The following is an 18513-nucleotide window of genomic DNA, read 5'->3' on the forward strand; positions in this document are numbered from 1 at the left end:
TTCATAATTTGTTACACTTAAATACTCAGACTTTTATTTAATATCAAAACAACCAAATAGTTAAAACTTTAATATAAATTAATTTGAAATTATGAAAAATAACTAAAATTAGATAAAAAAAATAGATATAACCAAAATTAATTATAAAATAAAAAATAATTTTAATTAAAAATTTTTAAGCAAAAATAATAGCTAAAACTTTTAACTAGAAAAAATGATTAAAACATATTTGTTAATTTTTAAAATACTTAAATCAGCTGAAAAAAAATTAAAACGAAAGAAACGAAATGAAACAAACTATAAGAAAATAAAAAATAAAAGAAATGACATAATCACATATATATTAATATAATTTTTATAAAACCGAGTTATTCCCACTTATACGATATTATATTTATAACAATAGTTGATAAGTTTAGCTATTGATATTTGTTTTTTTAATTAAAATAATTTTTTATTAAATGAAACTACTTTTAATTTTATAATTAATCTAAGTTATTTTATATATTTTTTTTAGTTATTTTTCATAATTTAATATCAAATCATATTAATTTTTTAATTGTTTGGATAGTTATGTTGTAAAAAAATTTAGGTATTTAATTATAACAAAGCATGAAATTTGAGTAGTTTAAAGGCAATTAAGCTTTTATAAGAACACAGTCTCTATTTATTAGACTGAGTCTTATTTCAAAATCAAGACACTCAAGCCTTTTTAAACATTTTAATATATATATGTTAGATTATTATTCCATGATGAAATTTTAAACTGTTGCTCCATTAATAAATAATTTCTAGGGTTTAAAGATACTCAATTTTAAAGATTTTTTTTTAATATAGGTATATTAGAGATTGGGTAAGTGGGATACACTTATAAAAGGGAATTAAGTTTAAAATTGTAATAATTTTTTTAAAAAGAAAAATGAGTGTGAATACAATATCCATTTCTTTTTTTAAGGCTAATTGAAGGGAAATTATTGTAATAACTCACAATTATATTTTTAATAACAAATCTCATTTTTCTAAAAAAATCCAAAATTATGAAACTTCTTAATTTTTTATGTTGAATAGACCATTCAAGGGATCATATTGCTAATTTCTCGCCCATACTCGAGTTACTAATACACATAATTGGTGATGTATGATATTATCTAATGTTAATGTCGCTAAACTTCACCAACATAGCATTCACAACAGTCATAGTCGATATACAGATAGCGTGTACCATAGACATTACTTAAATTAGTTGGTTCAATGCGAAGTAGCTATATCAATAAATGTATTATTCCATCAGGTTCACCTACTATTTTCTACTATAAATACTAGAATTTGAAATCATGTAGGGATGGACACCAATATTGTATTCAAGAGCATTTACTACTTGTACTCAACTTTTAAGTTTTAACAACTTCAATAAACTCATTTGTATTTACATTTGATCTTGACAGTCCAAGAAGCTTAAACAAGACTAAGTAAACGTAGATGGTTAGTGACATAACCACTATAAATCTCATCTATATTTGTTGACACATTTATTACTTTTTGATATTCTCTCCAAGCTTATGCACTAAAGTTTTCTTTCCTCGTAAAATCAGTAGTTGACCAAAAAAATGAGTCAACATACTAAACCAAGCCACCAAAACATTGCCCCAAAAATTACTCATCCAATAAAAGCATCTACAATGCAGTTGCTATTAAAATTGTTATGAATCATATGTGAGTCCTCATATAATAAATATGCCCACGAAAATTGTCGAACAGTGGCTGCGCTGCCATCCTTTATTTTTTATGAATGCATTTCCAATTATTTGGATGAGAGAGAAAATAATATATTAAAATTTTTGACAACAAAATAGATTGCCAGAGATGCCCTAAGAGAAGTAGTAGCCATTGTTGTACAAAACAAAAACAAAAACAAAACACTAAATAACACCAAAATAAAACCAAAACGCAGAACGCGGAAACATTCACACTCACCTTAGTGCTACTATACAAGATTCTTATGGAAAAATGATGATTACCTTTCTAAACTCAAAAATCTCAATACGAGGAAATGGAAGTTTTGACTATCTCTTTTGGTTTGTGTGTGACACTTGAACTAGTTATTCATTTGCACCAAATTGAAAGAGATCCTTTATTAATTAATAATTTTTGTTGGTGCTGGATTTGTTTTCAGTACTACTGTAAAATAGCAAGAGCTAAAATCAAGAAACATTACTGAGGTTGAGTTTTTATACAAGTTGTATGGTTGAAGATATTTCTACTACAATTTCTTCTTTTGCTATAAGGGAAGATTAATCATTATGGCAGTTTCAATCGGACTGCAAAATAGCAAATATAATGTTAAAAAAATACAAAATTAAATCCAACCCAACTTCATTTATCTTATAATTATGCTGTCAAGCTATAGTACCTTACCGTATTTAGTAAAGTACTATAGCAACGGCAAAAATAAAAAACAGTACTATTTTGCTTTTAATATTGATATTTAATAATAAATATATATGTATATTATTTTATGGGGGCTTCTTTAGTCCCTCACTTAGATTTGAAGGATTTAATCCTTCATGTATTTTTGAGCCATTGGATATAGGATGGACGGTTGGATTGTGGCTTTTGGGTCAAGCTATGCTAAAATACATATATATACCATTTGATACCCTTTTAGTTGAGAAATGAACCAACTACCGTTTTCCAAAAAAATATATATTGTTTATTTTTTACTAATTCCAAACACTCAAATATAGGCTCCAAAAATATATATCCCGATTTTAAAGTGATCTTATTAGAATAACTAGTTCAAGAAAAATTCATGAAGTTTTCAACTGAAACACCATGGTGGGACTAAGACTGGGATTGGGAACCCCAAAAATAAAAGGGTATTTTGTTCTCATTCTACTTAGAGCTACTACTTCTTTCAACAATAGCAACAACGTCAGCAAAGTGATACTGAATCATTGCACCACTCTCAAACAACTCCATCAACTTCACACTCACTCCATCGTCACTGGCCTCCTCTCTTCCTCTCATGCCCACTTATTGCTCACCACTTTCCTCTTCTCTGCAACTTCACTTTCTCACAACAATAACAATGGCGGATTGAGCTATGCCCTCTCTCTCTTCAACCTCATTCAAAACCCATCTACATATTCCTTCAACAACATCATGAGAGCCCACTCTTTTTTCTCCTCACTGCTACAGTTTCTCCTCCTCTTCTCCCGCATGCGCCGCCTCTCCCTCCCTCCTGACTTTCACACCTTCCCCTTCGTCCTCAACGTCTGCGCTCAGCTAGGCCCTGGAAATACCGACGCCATTTCCATCGCCTGAGCTCTTCACTCCCAATTCCTCAAGTTTGGTTTCAACGTAGATTATTTTGTCTCCAACACCCTCATCCGCATCTACCCCGTCAGCTATTGCCTCTCTGACGCGTATCAGGTATTCAATGAGGACCCTCAACACAGGCATAAAAAAATTATAACAACTTCAGTTTTCGTTACGTTATTTTAGTATACATTTGTCTAAGTCAATTATAATAGTTACTTAGTAGCAGTCAAATAGTTATGTGTCCACAATCGTAAATAAGTCTCAACTCTTACCTATATTTATTATAAAACCCTCAACTGTACTATTTATTGGACCTAAAATTACCTTTCTACCCCCCACTTACTAAAACAGTGCTAATTAAAAAATCACAACCGGTTATACAACCCGTTATACCAAGTCATAATACTCAAAAGTCAACATTTTTATACCAATGTAACTTTGACACTTGGGCCCCACATAAAGGAAGGGACGCCAGAATCATCCTTATTTTATATATAAGATAAAATAATAAATAATATATATATATATATTTTTGTGTAATTTTGGGTTTTGTGATTAAAATGTACAAAAAATATAATGATAAGATTTTTTAATTTTAATGTTGCTGTATATAATATTATGGGTATGGGTTGGAGATGACAGCAAAAACAAGAGATCTTTTCTTTCCAAAAATAAATTACATTTTCTAGTGCTATTTTATTGTTGCTTTTAGATAGTAAAGTCCCGAGCCGATTCAACGAGTCTGGGATTATGCACTACCGCTAGTGTACCGTAACTACCGTAGTCTCCCCTGTAATTTTACATTTAATGTTTTTAAAAATAAAATAAAATTGTCGCGTGTTATTTTGACTTCACAGGCCAAAGTTCAAAAAAGGTCTGTGATATGAAGTAAATTTTGTGTAAGCAGAATATGAAGACGAAGACGATCACGTACCTAAATTGCAGCAACATCTTGTGATCAATCTACCATTAAATGGCCGGGAATTGCCTCCCGCCGGCCGAGGTTACCGGAAGCGGCCGACCTGTCCTCCTTCCAGACGAAATCGAATCCTACCTCCTTTCCTCCGTCGACCTCGAATGCGAAGAACTCCCCAATTTCCCTATCCTCAAATCAGGTCTCCTCTCTCTCACAAACCACCGCCTTCTATGGCTCCCTGACTCCACCACCACCACCACCGCCGCCTCGCCCTCCGCCATTCCTCTTGCCGCCGTCACGCACATATTTTCTCCCAAGAAGTCACTCCGCGCCATGTGGTCCTCGCCGAGAATTCGCTTCCAGCTCTCGGTCTCATCCGATGGCCGGGTCATTGGTCTGGGTTCGGGTTCGGGTTCGGGTTCGAGATCGGTGGTGGCCACCTTAGTGGTGCGGGGGAAGGGAGATATCGACGCGTTTTTGGCCAAGTTCTGGGAGAGCTGGAGAGGTAGGGCGTGGCAGAGTCAGAGTCAGAGTGCGAGTTCGAGCTCTGTTTCGGGTCCCGCCTCCAGTTCTCAGTCTGGTTCGGGTTCTAGTGGGTTGTATTCTAGTGAAGGAACGGTGAGAATGGTGGGTGTGTCGGGGATACTGAGGAAAGAGCAAGAGATGTGGGAGAGTACTGATAAGAGCTTGCAGGATGCTTTTCAGGATTTGAATGCCCTTATGGTAATTACTATCGTTCTCTTTTGATTTGATTTTGTGAAAACTTGCCAAAATAACCATAATTTGACAGTGCTTGGGGTCTATTTCATTTACATGGTATTGAAGCTTTATAGACTAATAAAGAAGGTTGGTATGGCTTGTTGAGAATGGTGGGATATTAGAATTGATTGTATTGAAAGTTTTACACACTCAATTTTTACCTGCCTGCGAGAGAAAATAATTAAAAGTTTGAATAAAGTAGGTTATAATCTGCACTTTTGTGTTATTGGTTCGTCATATATGGAATCGAACATAGAACCCTTCAGACTGGGAGTAGACTCGGTTACTGCTAGGGTATTCCTGCAACTGCTATGTATCATGTAATTGTAATGGCACTCTGTATAATATAATTATTCTATATGAAAGTTTCTTCCGTACATCAGTTAGTAATGTTTTATGACCATATTCTATGACAGAGTAAGGCCAAAGAGATGGTGATGCTAGCAGAGAAGATGAGACAGAAGCTCTTGTCTGGCTCAAACTCTCAAACTGGCTCATCTAATGATGAGGAAATGGGCTCCAAACAAGAGATGCAAGATTGGATGTTGAGTATTGGTATTATTTCTCCTGTTACCAAAGAGTCTGCGGGCGCTTTGTACCACCAACAATTAGCTCGTCAGGTTGCCCTTACTCTTCTTTTGTTTTTCTTTCCTGGAAATTTTTACTACTTATGGTAGTAGCTTTTGTTTATCCTTATTGTTGATAGAAACAGAAAATATTACTTAGAATATAGCATGACTAGGATATCTAGGGGATTAAAATTTACTGAGAGGGATCACTGAATATTGTTCCGAGACAAAGTTATGAAGAAGACTGAAGTGTCCTTGAATTCTTCAGGAAAAAAGCCAAATTTAAAGTGAAATTGAATTTATTACCAAAACTAAGTTCCTTCTTTTTGTATAAATTTTCCATTAATATCATCCATGTCATCCTAAAACAATCATCATAACACAGCTCCATAATAATGTGCTTTCGTAATTGTTTGAAAACTTAATGCTGTTTAAGCAAGTAGAACTTCATCTTCAAGGAAAAACCATGATGTAATATTTATGGAACAAAGAAGTCCATAGCACCTTCTTTTTATTTTAGAAGAATACAAACTGTGGTATGTTTATATTGCTTATACTAATATGTCATTTGTTATAATTATAATGTTCCACAGATTTTATATTGACGACTTGCCACTTGCTTATGGATTTTGGTGACTTGTATTCTTATATCTCATAATATATGAATTGTTGAGCTTATAAATCATCACTTTTTGGAATGTATCTTATACCAAATAACCCTAAAGATAAGCAAGCAAAGAGAATATCTCAAAATATCCAAATTCATGGTTTGTTGTACCCATAGATAGTTCAATGTGAAGACAATTCAACATTAGCTTTAATGGATTTTAGATTTTTCAATCTCTCCTACTCACAGGTGTCACTGAAAAACTTTATGCCTGTGACATAAATTACTTTCTCATATGTACTCTTGGTAAATAGAAAAAATATTAGGTAAGCACTTCATGCCGATGTAATGTTGTGATCCTGGAAAATCTGACATTAATTGATACTGATTATTCAATCACATGTCTCATAGAAAAGGAATTTTTTTGTTTCTTTTTGTCATTCAGTTGGCAGATTTTGTCAAGATTCCTCTTGAGAAAAGTGGAGGAATGATTAATCTTATAGATATCTACTGTGTCTTCAATCGTGCCAGAGGAACAGGTTTTGTACCTATCTATGTATCTCTCTGTAAAAGTTAGGAGTCCTGATATTTATTTTTGAGAAATTGATATCTCATAAGCAGATGTACAAAGGTGAAACAATTTCTCTCTCTCTTTAACAGAATTGATCTCACCAGAGGATTTGCTGCAAGCATGTTCCCTCTGGGAGAAGTTTGACGTGTAAGTGGAACATTCAACTTATTTATGTTAAAATCACGGCCATATATATGAAGACAATATGGTTAAATCTTGATGTCATCTTGTTTCCTATTCACAGACCAGTAATGCTTCGCAAGTTTGATAGTGGAGTCAGGGTCATCCAGAACAAGTCCCATAGTGATGAGGAGGTGATTGCTCTCATTTTTATGAGCTTGTATTTTTAACTGCTACATTTCAAGACAGTTATATCATGTGTTTCTTTTTTCTCATCTTTTCCACATCATCAGTGGAAATGGTGGAATTTTGTAAGTTTCATGATTATCCATTAATGTTATGGTTGAGAAGATTTTTATTTTGATTAGGTATTTCTTCTTGTTTGGCTTTATAGCCAAAAACTAGTTGCTGTGTTTTAAACTGAATTCAGTTTGGCCTTAATTTGGAGTTTTTTTAATTAATTTATTTTTTTATCTGTTTTATATGATGAAACAAAGAAAGAGTGAATTCAGTTGTTTCTCCAGATTGATTTTTTTTCTTTCAAAAATGATGTAAAAAATGTATCATTTTCATTCTCCCTTAATGACGTATTTTAAACCTCTTTTGGTAGTCTCTATTTTTTTGATCTTTTCATCTTTACCTAATTGAAAGAAGATACGAGGTGGTCAGGCAAACTTAAGCTGGGAAAGAGATACTTCTTCAACATCTTAAATGTTTTCTTTTTATATTTTTGCAATATAAACTAAATAATTCTCTTGTCTGAAATCTCATAGCAATCATTTAAAGTAGCATGGTAATAGTTAGCTTTCTTGTTATGTGTAGGTTTTTGCTAGAATCAAGACCCTTGTGACAAAACCTGATGCTCTTCGAACTGGTATAAGTGCCAGTGATGCTGCAATGACCTTAGGTATTGCACCAGCCATGGCCAAGGAGCATCTTCTTAGTGCTGAAAGTAGAGGTATGCTTTTATGCTGTTCGTTTTATTATTCCATCGTAGTTGTGGTGGAAAAATGGGTTAATATTGGATGCCATTTTCAGGTATTCTGTGCAGAGATGTGAGTCCTGAGGGCTTCCGATTTTACGTAAACCTCTTCTACGAACTTGATCCAAATGACTTATACTTGTGAGTAAAATCTATCGTTAACTGGACAGGCCTGTGTTTTCATCAAATTGATAATCTGGTTCAGCTATTCCTTTTTTACTTTAACATGTTCTCAACTCTTAAATATCATCAACTAATTCAACAAATACTGTTAAGAATTTAGTCATCCTTATTTTTCAATATTGATACATTAACTTCTTGATGCTTTTCATGATAAATGCATAAATAAAATTGTATGTAACACTTATTTTTTGGTGCATTGGATCCAATAGACAAAACAATACGCAAAAGTATTATACTAGTAATACAGAAATTATGACAAGGTTTTTTTTTATTAAAATGCGTTTTATTTGTTTATAATTTAAAAGCATGCTCCAAGTGTTGTTTGTGGGGTTGTACTGTATGTACACATATTAGGAACATGTGGCTCCTAGCTCACTGGTGTTTGGGCAGGTTGGTTAGGTTAGTGATATAATTCCTACTTAGAGCTTTACTAATAGACAATCCATATTTTGCATTGCCTGGAAAGGAAATCTACATTCTCCTGGCAGATTATTTTTTATTGAGGAGGGCACAGACAGAGTCCTATGACTTTGTTGTATTTTGAGATGATAAATTCGTTGTGATGTACCACATATCACTGTTCTTAAGAATGTTTTAGTCACTGATTATGTATCTTTGTGTTTGGACAGAGTGAAGGATCATGGGGTCTATGCTACCTGGATAAAGGCCGTCTCTGCTTCTTGATGTGAGTTGTTTAACCTTCGACCCCCTTTTGAATAGTAGAAAAATACAATTTTTAAAAGACCTTGAACTCAAACCCAGCCAGTTTGGCCTAATTTATGCTTCAGTCCCCCCTTAAAATTTTCCAACATTCTTACTTGGGGTGATTTTGTACCCGAGAGGAATTGATCCCATTTTACACATTATGAACTCCAATGGTATAGGATTCTACCATAACGCAGCTTTCCAAAGCTAGCTTCTTCATATTGGTCATTTTTGCCTGGGGCTGGTACATGTCTATATGCGGCTCAATAAACCTGCAATTTGTTTTTTTTAAACTTCTTGTGGGAGAACTCCAGGCCGAATAAATATGTATTTCAATCTTATTGCTTTTATAGTAAGTTGTAACATAATAGAAAAAAAAAGTAGACATAATACCAATTTTGACATTGATCGACTTCATTATTGGGCAGCATAATACCAATTTAAGGCACCAAATAAAGAAGCATAATTGAGATGTCAAGTGGTATTTGTTTGGTTTGTATCAAAATTTGTAGCTTCCTCAATCTCCAATCTTCTAATGGTTGTTTATACTTTCTTGCTCTTCTTTTGCTTTTTCTTTCACCTTATTATAACATGTTTCAATTTTGGCTTCTACTGATTTTAGGTTCTTATTTGGGATCCATCTTTGGAGTAATTCAATATACGCCTTAAACAAATTTAACAGTGTTTCTTTTGTAAAATCCTGAATCCAATTAATAAGCAAAAAAGGTAAATGGCACCAATAGATACTTTACTAGGTTATCATATGGGTCTCTAAATTGTTTTCTAAAATGTTGCACAGTATTTTGGAAAAAAAATTAGCTCTTAAATTTTAATTGAATATAAAATTCGACTCTGTATTTTTTTTAATGATAATGTTTTATAAATCCACCAAAGATAACTCTATGTATTTTGGTCATTTTTTTAAATGAAAGGTTATTTTATTACTAATATAATTTTAATATTATTTAGGTCTATAAGTCTATGCAATGTATAAAACTATGAAGATGATAAGGTTTGTTTACCCCACTATTATCTAACCCTAATAAAGTACCGTATTTTTAATCATCTTATTAGTGATAGTATTGTTCTTGCTTATGAAAATGATATATGCCATAAGAAAACTAGGAAGAAACTAGACATGTCCAAAGCATATGACAGACTTGAATGACTATTCTTTAAATTTTTACTTGTTAAGCTTGGTTTCAATTGGTTTCAATTCGAGTCAGGATTATGAATTGTGTTGAGTATGGTAGTTATAATAAATTCCTTGCAGGTAAAGTTATACGGCCAGAGCTCGTCTTGAGTCAAGGCGGGCTAGGCCCACGCCTTGGGCCCATTAGCCTAATGACCCATTTTTTTTTTAAATTCTTTTGAAAAATACTATAAACGTTTAGAAACTTCATACAAAAAGGGTCTCTAATTTTTAATATTTCTTAGGGTCTAATCCTATACAGGGCCGGCCATGGTTATACCGCAACGAGGTTTACATCAAGGGGACTCTTTATCCCCATTCCTATTTATTTCTACTAATTATGAGTGAAAGATTGTCCATACTATTAGAACAAGTTACAAGCTGACCAATTACTGAAGGCTTTCTCACTTTGTAAAAAGAACACTATCTGTTTGACATCTTCTGTTAGTCGATTGATTGTTTACTAGTATTGGAAGTTACCCTGAATTTATATGCACATCTTTGAAAAACATATGAAAGAGTATCTGGCCAAAAGATTAACTATGGTAAGTTATATTACAGTACAATTGATTGGTATTTCATATTCATTACAAAATAAAGTTAGATTCTTTAACAAGTGTTTGGTGGAAGAAGTGATGGAGCTTGCATTTGCTTAGAAAAGTCAAGATTTCTCTTAGGATAATAAGTCGTGAGATTTTTCTTAAAATGTGTCATTTGTCCTATTAATTGCTTTTACAATGATTTTCCTTGTGATCACACACACTTTTTGTTGTTGAAGTTACTATGATTTTCCATGTAGGACTGCTAAACATGTGGTAAAATGGTCAATTAAATATTTACAAAAATAGAGGATGGATCAACAAAGAATAAAAGAGTTGCTCGAAAAAAACTCTTAAATATTCTCATATTGTTCTCACTTCGAAGTTCAAACTTGTTCAAATTAACTTTTATAGGGAAGTAGTGAATGTTGGTGCCCTTGTTCGTGTCCAATTTTTTCCTTCTTTATCCAAATGTTTTATTGGTCTTTTTGAGCCCCAAACATGCTAAAGGTGTTACTTTTTTTTACTAGCCTCCAATAGCTAAATGAAATTAGACTTGCTCTATGTTAAGGACCTTTCATTTTCTTTGTCACAATGGAGTTTCTTTGATAAAATAATATTTATCACTTGTTGTAATCTTTTTGAGGTGTAACTTTATCTAAGTTTGCATTTAATGTTTATTAGGAGTGTAATTAGTTGGTGAAAATTCTTCAGCCAATAAAGGTTTATGATGGTTTAGTAAAAAGTAAAATTAAATTAATTTATAATATTTTTATTATTTGATAATAAAACTAAAATAAAAGTAAACAAATTAAATAAAATGGTATGAGATTTTAAAATATCTATTATTTAATTTTAAAGTATAAAAAATAAATTAATCAATAAATTATCATTTTATTTTTTATAACAAGAGTGTGGGTTGTAATCGACCGATCCAATACAAGTTTGAAAATATTTGTATTTATTTAGATTTGTGTTCATTGGAAAGAGGTTTAACATTTTTTTTTTAAAAATATCATTTTTAATAGACGAGGTAAAATATATTATTCTCTAAAATATGTAACAAAAAAAATAGTAAAAATAGCCTTTCAATAAGTAAAGTGAAATTGAGCTAGTTTATATGTTTTTTACCTTAATGGATAATGAATAGTATTTTTTTTACATGTAGGGAAATTAAGTTATAAATATTTTATAATTTTTTGTATATATATTTGTGTGATATTATTATATTTAATTATTTCATTTTTAAAATTAATAAAATATAGAGAAAAATATAATATTTAAATGATGTACTGAAAAATATTATGTTGTAATGTAAAAAATTGAGATAAAATAAATAAGTATATATTTTGGTAAGATATTTTAAGTATTTGTTACCAACATTACGGGTAAAGATAAAAAACAAAAAGTTATAGAGTAGTGCTACAATTGTAATGAATTTAAGTATTTTTATTTTTTTTATTTGTAATGTTACAATTTTCTTTTTGAGGTAATACTATTACAATTTTATAACATTATAATCACGCTTCAAAACATTCACGAAGGGAGTGCCGTAGCTTAGCTTCCGTTACAGTTACAGAGCTTAAACCCTAGCTTCGTTTCAAAAACCCTAATGCTCACCGAACTCTCATGTTCTCAAATGCTTCCTCTCTTCAATTCCTTTCCTAATCATTCCAACCAAATGCAAAACTCCGCTCAACCTTCTCAACAGGTAACTCTCTCTCTCTCTCTCTCTCTCTCTCTCTCTCTTTCCAATTTCATTATGTAAAATATATGTATGATTAAAGCCATCTCTTCCCAATTTCTTGATTCTGATTTTTATGAAACAGCAGGTCATGGCGTCTCAATCTCAGTTAGGTTTAAACAATGCTCAAATTCCTAACCCTTTTAATAGTTCTTGTATTCCTAACGGGCCTACTTCCATGGCAACTCAACCTGGCTTCATGAATGCACCTAACAATCATTACCCTTCTCAAAATAATCATCTGGGTGCGCCCCAATCAGGTAACCCTAATGGCCCTTTGCCTCAACAAGGTAATCCTCATGTTGGATTCGGTCCACAGAGTAGTGTAAACCATATGAACTCGCTTGCCACGTTCCCTATTCGCGGGCAAGGTTTTGCGCCGGGTAACATGTCAAATTTGCCGCATTTTAGTCAGAATATGGGTTTGCCCTTTGGACAATTCTGTATGCCAAATCATTTGCAGAATATGAATCAATTTCTGCCAATGCAAATGCAAATGCAAATGCAAATGCAAAATCTTTCTCAGTTTGTTCCCCAGAATACATACGGGGTTATGAACCAAGCACTTCAGCCCACAATTCCTCAAAATCCTGCCTTTTTGACAAGTCCACAATATGGTAATATGCACTATAATCAGATTGTACAGCAAGTTAACCAGAATCAGCACAACTTGTCTCTGCCTGTGATGGATGTAAATACGTTGAAACCACCACCTGTAGCGAATCAACAATTGCAAGGAAACTCATCTATGGAGCAAACTAATAACTTGCAATCTCCAGGTTCAGGATTCAAGGGAACACAGGTATGCTTTTATTTATTTACTTTCTTTCGAGTCTTTAGCTTATCTTCTTTGGCAAAAAATTAATACTGTTTTGTCGTTTATATAGTTTTATCCAATGTTATTAAGTATTGACCTATTAATGAGCAGTCAGTTTGTGTTAGTTAGAATTAAGTAGGTGACTTTGCTCTTGTATGAGCTATCATAAATAATGTTATTTTGATCCATTGCTCGTTGGGGCAGTTTTCAAGAGTTTTTTTTACTTTGTTCTTTCATCCTTTGAAGTGGCCCTAGAATCTTTAGGATTACTGCTTTTAAATATGTTTCAACATCTTTTACTATTCCCTTTCTTCCTTTTATTTTCAAATTAGTTGTCACCAATGATTTCTATGCCACTGAATAGCAAAATCTGTGTTTATGGTTGCAGAGAAATTATTCACAAAGCGGCGGTGGCCTCAATCCTTCCAATGGGATAAATCCATCGAGTAGAAACTTCAACAGGAATACAAAAAGAGGGATGCCTCATGGCGGGTAGATTATTTTATACTGATTTATGATATGTTTGCTTTCTCATTTTAATGAGTTACTTGTGATTTACAATGGAGTTAAAATTTTATGTAGATCTCAGAATTCTCAGTTTCATCATATGAAACATGGAAACAAAAAGTTTGGATCTCCTAATGCTCACAAAGGAAGAGGTTTGTGGGATTTACTTTTCTCACAAGTTTTGCTTTCTTTCTTAATCCAGTTAGGCAGATAATGAGAAGCAACAGAAAGTAGTAATGTGATTAGATTCCTTCATTTGGGTTCCTTTGATTAACTCTGTAATACATTGTACAAATACCATGAGTGTTGTTTATCACAAAGCTTCCTTCATTTTAGTTAAAGAAACAGAAAATGCCAAAAAAATTGCTACTACTACGACTACTACATCTACAATTACTTGATGTTGATGCGGTTTGGGGATTTTTGTAAAAGTCTGCACTTGTTTATTATAACAGTACTTAGTTTGGATTACTAAACCTATCTGCTTCAATGTGGTTAAGATATTCTAACCTTAACATATCTCATACATGCAGGGTCAAATAATGAGAAGGCTGGAAGGTTTGGAACTGGCAACTCTCTGAACCAAGGGAAGGAACAAAGAAGGTAATATATCGCCTATCGGTGCTTTTAAGAGAAAAGACAAAGGATTGTAGGTCACTTTACAATCTGAAATTTATGTTTTCATGCTTTAAGATGCTAAACTTTTTGTGTTATGAATTGTGAATTGTGAACTTCTCTTCAGTAACATTTCAGAAAACTATGTCTATCAGTTTATGATCCAGTATCATTTCATTTAAATTTTGTTACTTGCTAAAAGCAAATTTGATGGAATGTGATAGTGGTTTTGAAAGGTGTCAGTCATTGTGATTTGATTCCAAATCCTTTGTTTAGAGAACCCGTAATATCGTCTTGCTATATATGCTAAATAGGATGAAACCCACTTTTCAATTAAAAATAATTAATTTGAAATGGTGAATCTGTTTTCCATGCTAACACTATTATTTATGAAGATTGACTATTTTGTTTATTCACTGCAACCATGATTACGTATGAGGGCAAAAGGTCTAGGAAATGATTAATTCAATCAAAATTACTGACCTGTTGCCATTTATCACCAAAGGATGTAAATCTTGCCTAAAGAAGAAAATCTACTCCCAATTTAAATTCTGAACATCAAATTAAATGTATTGCTCTTGCTTTATCAATTTCTCTGTATTTTGCACGTTTTTGTTTTCATTGTTCATTCTTATATTTAGATTCTACCTGTTCATATTCTTATAATTGTAACATCAGAATTAACTTTTGTTTTTTTCTTATCACAAATGTGAAGATCTCTTCCTTTAACGTATTCGGAAGAAGAAATTCGAAAGTGGTGTGAAGAACGTAGAAAGAACTATCCATCCAAGAGAAACATAGAGAAGGTCTGGTTTCTAATCACTATCTACATCCTAAAGTTGCCTTTTTTAATGGGGGTTTTAATAATTTCTTCCCCAATTGCAGAAGCTAACCAAAAAGCAGCTAGACAAAGAAAGTTTTGAGCGAGAGGCTGAGCTACGTCGAGCGGTACATTGACTGCTTCTCTCCGTGTCTGCTTTATTTATTTATTTTTCTTAGGCTGTTTTGTCCTCTATTCATTTACTCAGCCTGTCCATGTTCTGCAATTAAGATAGAATTGCTCTTAATCTTCTTGAAAGTTAGGAACAAGAATTGAGTGTACATGTCACTTCTGATGATAATCTTCTCATCAATCTCTAGTCATCTAGTCAATCTCAGTTATCAAATTCTCAACTCCACATTTTAATGGCCAGTACATTAGAGACTACACTACTCGAACCTTTATACTTTGATGAACTTTAAGCCATTTTGATATATTTGTCACTTTCATTAGATGTTCATTACAAATATTTATCATTGAAAAAAAGGATTAGAGGCACCACATTAGAAGCCGCCTCAGAATGTACTCAACTACTGATGACCAAATTACAGGACTATAGTTTGTTTCAGATGTGGAATGTGGTACAAGAATGCCGAACATTCCACAATGTGAAAGACTGGTTTCAGTTGAGAAACTTGGAGACTGGACTATGCTGTATCATCTCTGTGTCCTTTGATTCATGTAGTTGGTCAAGTCACTGAGTTAACGTTGGGTAGCGCCATGTATTATGAATTTTCTTCAGTAAATGTTGATTTTGTATCTGTTCACTTGTTTCAGTTTCTACTTGGTTTGAGTAATTTTCGCGATTTCATTTGCCTTCGCGTAAATACGTAAATACTTTGTGGACTTCTAATTTGTAGGATTATTTTTTGCAGCAACTCAAGGAGATTCTAGCTAAGCAAGCTGAATTGGGAGTTGAAGTTGCAGAAATACCGGGGTGCTCTTTTTCAAATCCAAAGCAGCAAGAGCAGGGAAAAGAAGAGAATGGGAGACCACAGAATAAGGGAAGATTTCCCAACAAATTTGATAAAAGAGGGAGATATGATAAAAGAGAACGGTATCCTAAGAAGCGAAGGATGAATAATAATTTTAATAATAATAATAATAATGCTTCTTCGAATGATCCTTTGTTGAGCAAGAGGAAACCAACATTATTGGAGAAACTTCTCAGTGCAGACATAACAAGAGATAAGAGCTACTTGCTGCAGGCTTTTAGGTTCATGGTAGCAAATTCTTTCTTCAAAGATGGAGCTGATAAACCTTTGACATTTCCTTCTGTGATAGCCAAGGAAAAGTCCGGGGAGGACGACATTGTTGTAGAGGTGTGTCCCCATGCCGAGAAAGATGTTTTTGAAGGTGGTAATAGGATTGTTGTTGAAAAGACTATTGAAGATGGTGATGGTGATGGTGATGGTAGCAGTGGTGAAGATGAGAAGGAGGAAGAAGAGGGTGAGATCATTAACTGAATTCTCAATTGTATTGTATTATATTATAAGCTTTTCTTTTTTGTGATTAGCTTCGTAAAATTTTGTAATTTGTGGAAGAATTGCGTTTTTCAGAAAAAGCCATACCAAATGTACCAAAAGCACATTACGAAGCATATTAGCTAACCCATCTCCATAGAAATTTTGAAGTACATAGAATGGAGTACTCTTCGTATTTTGTAGACTTAAGTTAAACTGCAAGCTTGGTTTGACCCCAAGTGGAAATAGTATTTTACTTTGGTTTTTCCTTTGCATGTACTTTATTTTACAATTGACATGTATCATATAATGAAAACTACAAAATATTTTAGGTTGCAATTGACATTAATAATATTTTATATTAAAAAAAAAACAAAACTACTCCCATCATTACGGCTCCAACTTAGAATTCAAATAAAAGTTTACAATTTCCTCGTATTTTTTGCTTTAGCTTTAAGCATATTTTGAATTAGAAATTTACTTAAAATTGAGAAATTGTAGGTAAGAGTTTGCAATGGTAAAACTCTAAAACAAAAGGGCTAGCACCAAATTACAAAGGAACATTTTGTTATGATGCATAAATTTTGTATCAAATTGAAAATTATAAAGCATTTTGGATTTTTTTTTTTCATATAATATTAGCTTTCAATCTTCTAGAAACAAAGCATTAATAAAAATAGGTCATTAATGGTATGCCACAATTTTCTCACATAGGTTAGATATGTTATGTAAATATTTCTTAAATTCATTCAAAAAGTCTTATTAATCATTGTTCACCTCTATGGTCTTAGTTTCCAATCTAGCACTTATAATGCAACCGACAAAGACTTATTAATTTGTTATTGGTTTTGGAAAATCCTCCTTTCATTTTCTACCAATCAATATTTATAAATTATTTTCACACAAAAATAATGATCCAATCAGTCTACATTCTAGATAGCATTGCATTACAACCCCAAAATAATTAATATATATAACATAATATCTAAATTAGTAGGTTGAAATTATATTTCAAAACTTCTTGAATGGACTTCTACTTCGTAATATATTATCACAGTAAACGTGTGTTTTTTAATTATGAAAAAAATAAACAGATCTACTCGTAATTGTACTTAAATAAAAATGTTGTTAATTTATTTATATATATAAAGAACCGGATATGTGTCCGAAATTAAGGTTGAAAATTACAAAGAGTGGCCCCCTCCCCAAAATTTAGAAGAAAAAATAATTCATGTGGTTTTCTTTTACATATAATAATTCCTGATTTTTTTCAAAATTATGTAATTAGCTCCTTCATTATTATTATTTTTGGCTCCTTCGAAGTAAATTCATCATCTCTTGACAATTTTTTTTTTGTTGGAATAGATTGTATCACTATTCAAAATAAAAGTACAATTAAGAGGAATGAAAATATACAACTTAAAAAGTTTAGCGTCTAACCAAATGATATCCTATAAACTAATCTACAAGCTGTATTGTAAAACAATGCAACTAACATGAGAAAGATATGCCATCAGAAATTTAGACAAAAAAACTTGGTGAAAAAAAAACTAAAAGACCACAACCTTGAACTGACCGTCCCACCAATATGTTGATGAAAATATACATGTACATCAAACAACAAAATATAAATAAAAGAGTTATTCTATTACGAAGGAAAAAGAAAAAAAAGGGAATGATTTCCCTATAGTTAGAAACTAAATTTATTATTTCCATTTGTAAAGTCTAAAAAAATACTTCAATACAATAATATGATTAATATATACATCATTACTGTAATAATATTTATAAAACCTAAAATTTAACTAAATAGAAATAGAAAACACCCCAAAATAAGAAATAGTTATTAAGAAAATTAGCTTATAACCCTATCTCAGGAGCCATATTTGAATAGACTAAAACTGAAAGATTTTCCTTATCTATCTATTGTGATGATAACATACATACATATTTTCAAAATGGATTTATATGACATAAGTGGATTAGATTTGTAACACTACAATTAGAGTACGTAATGAATGATTGTGATTATACGTATGCTTTGAATATTCCATGATAAAATATAAAAGAAAAAAACAAACTG

The 18513-nt window shown here is 32.2% G+C and overlaps 2 protein-coding genes across 3 annotated transcripts; both read left to right on the plus strand.

Annotated features, from left to right (window-relative positions):
- The first annotated feature begins 4159 nt into the window (after nt 1-4159).
- Nucleotides 4160-9281, plus strand: LOC133797667 (vacuolar protein sorting-associated protein 36). The gene is made up of 8 exons (XM_062235648.1): nt 4160-4960; nt 5413-5616; nt 6618-6711; nt 6833-6890; nt 6988-7057; nt 7686-7821; nt 7902-7986; nt 8658-9281. Exons 1-8 carry the CDS (start codon nt 4295-4297, stop codon nt 8710-8712), a joined length of 1368 nt encoding a protein of 455 aa, XP_062091632.1. The 5' UTR covers nt 4160-4294; the 3' UTR covers nt 8713-9281.
- A 2710-nt stretch (nt 9282-11991) lies between these two features.
- On the plus strand, nt 11992-16698 carry LOC133797668 (uncharacterized). Of its 2 annotated transcripts, none has more exons than XM_062235649.1 (8): nt 11992-12175; nt 12294-13010; nt 13414-13517; nt 13608-13684; nt 14066-14135; nt 14863-14953; nt 15033-15095; nt 15843-16698. In XM_062235649.1, the coding sequence occupies exons 1-8, from the start codon at nt 12077-12079 to the stop codon at nt 16431-16433; spliced, it is 1812 nt and encodes a 603-aa protein (XP_062091633.1). In that variant the 5' UTR covers nt 11992-12076; the 3' UTR covers nt 16434-16698. The 2 variants fall into 2 exon arrangements, with proteins under 2 accessions (XP_062091633.1, XP_062091634.1); XM_062235650.1 differs by having other exon boundaries at nt 12297-13010.
- The last annotated feature ends 1815 nt before the right edge of the window (nt 16699-18513 follow it).

The sequence above is a fragment of the Humulus lupulus genome, chromosome 8 (genome assembly GCF_963169125.1).
Source record: "Humulus lupulus chromosome 8, drHumLupu1.1, whole genome shotgun sequence".
Taxonomy (NCBI): Eukaryota; Viridiplantae; Streptophyta; class Magnoliopsida; order Rosales; family Cannabaceae; genus Humulus; species Humulus lupulus.

What these genes read in the sequence shown, in the direction of transcription:
- LOC133797667 (XM_062235648.1), top strand. Translation starts at nt 4,295, where the DNA reads ATGGCCGGGAATTGCCTCCCGCCGGCCGAGGTTACCGGAAGCGGCCGA. An exon ending in ACCAACAATTAGCTCGTCAG is followed by an intron (nt 5,617 to 6,617) that starts GTTGCCCTTACT and finishes TTTGTCATTCAG; the next exon opens with TTGGCAGATTTTGTCAAGAT. An exon ending in CTCTGGGAGAAGTTTGACGT is followed by an intron (nt 6,891 to 6,987) that starts GTAAGTGGAACA and finishes TCCTATTCACAG; the next exon opens with ACCAGTAATGCTTCGCAAGT.
- LOC133797668 (XM_062235649.1), top strand. Translation starts at nt 12,077, where the DNA reads ATGCTCACCGAACTCTCATGTTCTCAAATGCTTCCTCTCTTCAATTCC. An exon ending in CAAGGGAAGGAACAAAGAAG is followed by an intron (nt 14,136 to 14,862) that starts GTAATATATCGC and finishes ACAAATGTGAAG; the next exon opens with ATCTCTTCCTTTAACGTATT. An exon ending in CCAAGAGAAACATAGAGAAG is followed by an intron (nt 14,954 to 15,032) that starts GTCTGGTTTCTA and finishes CCCCAATTGCAG; the next exon opens with AAGCTAACCAAAAAGCAGCT.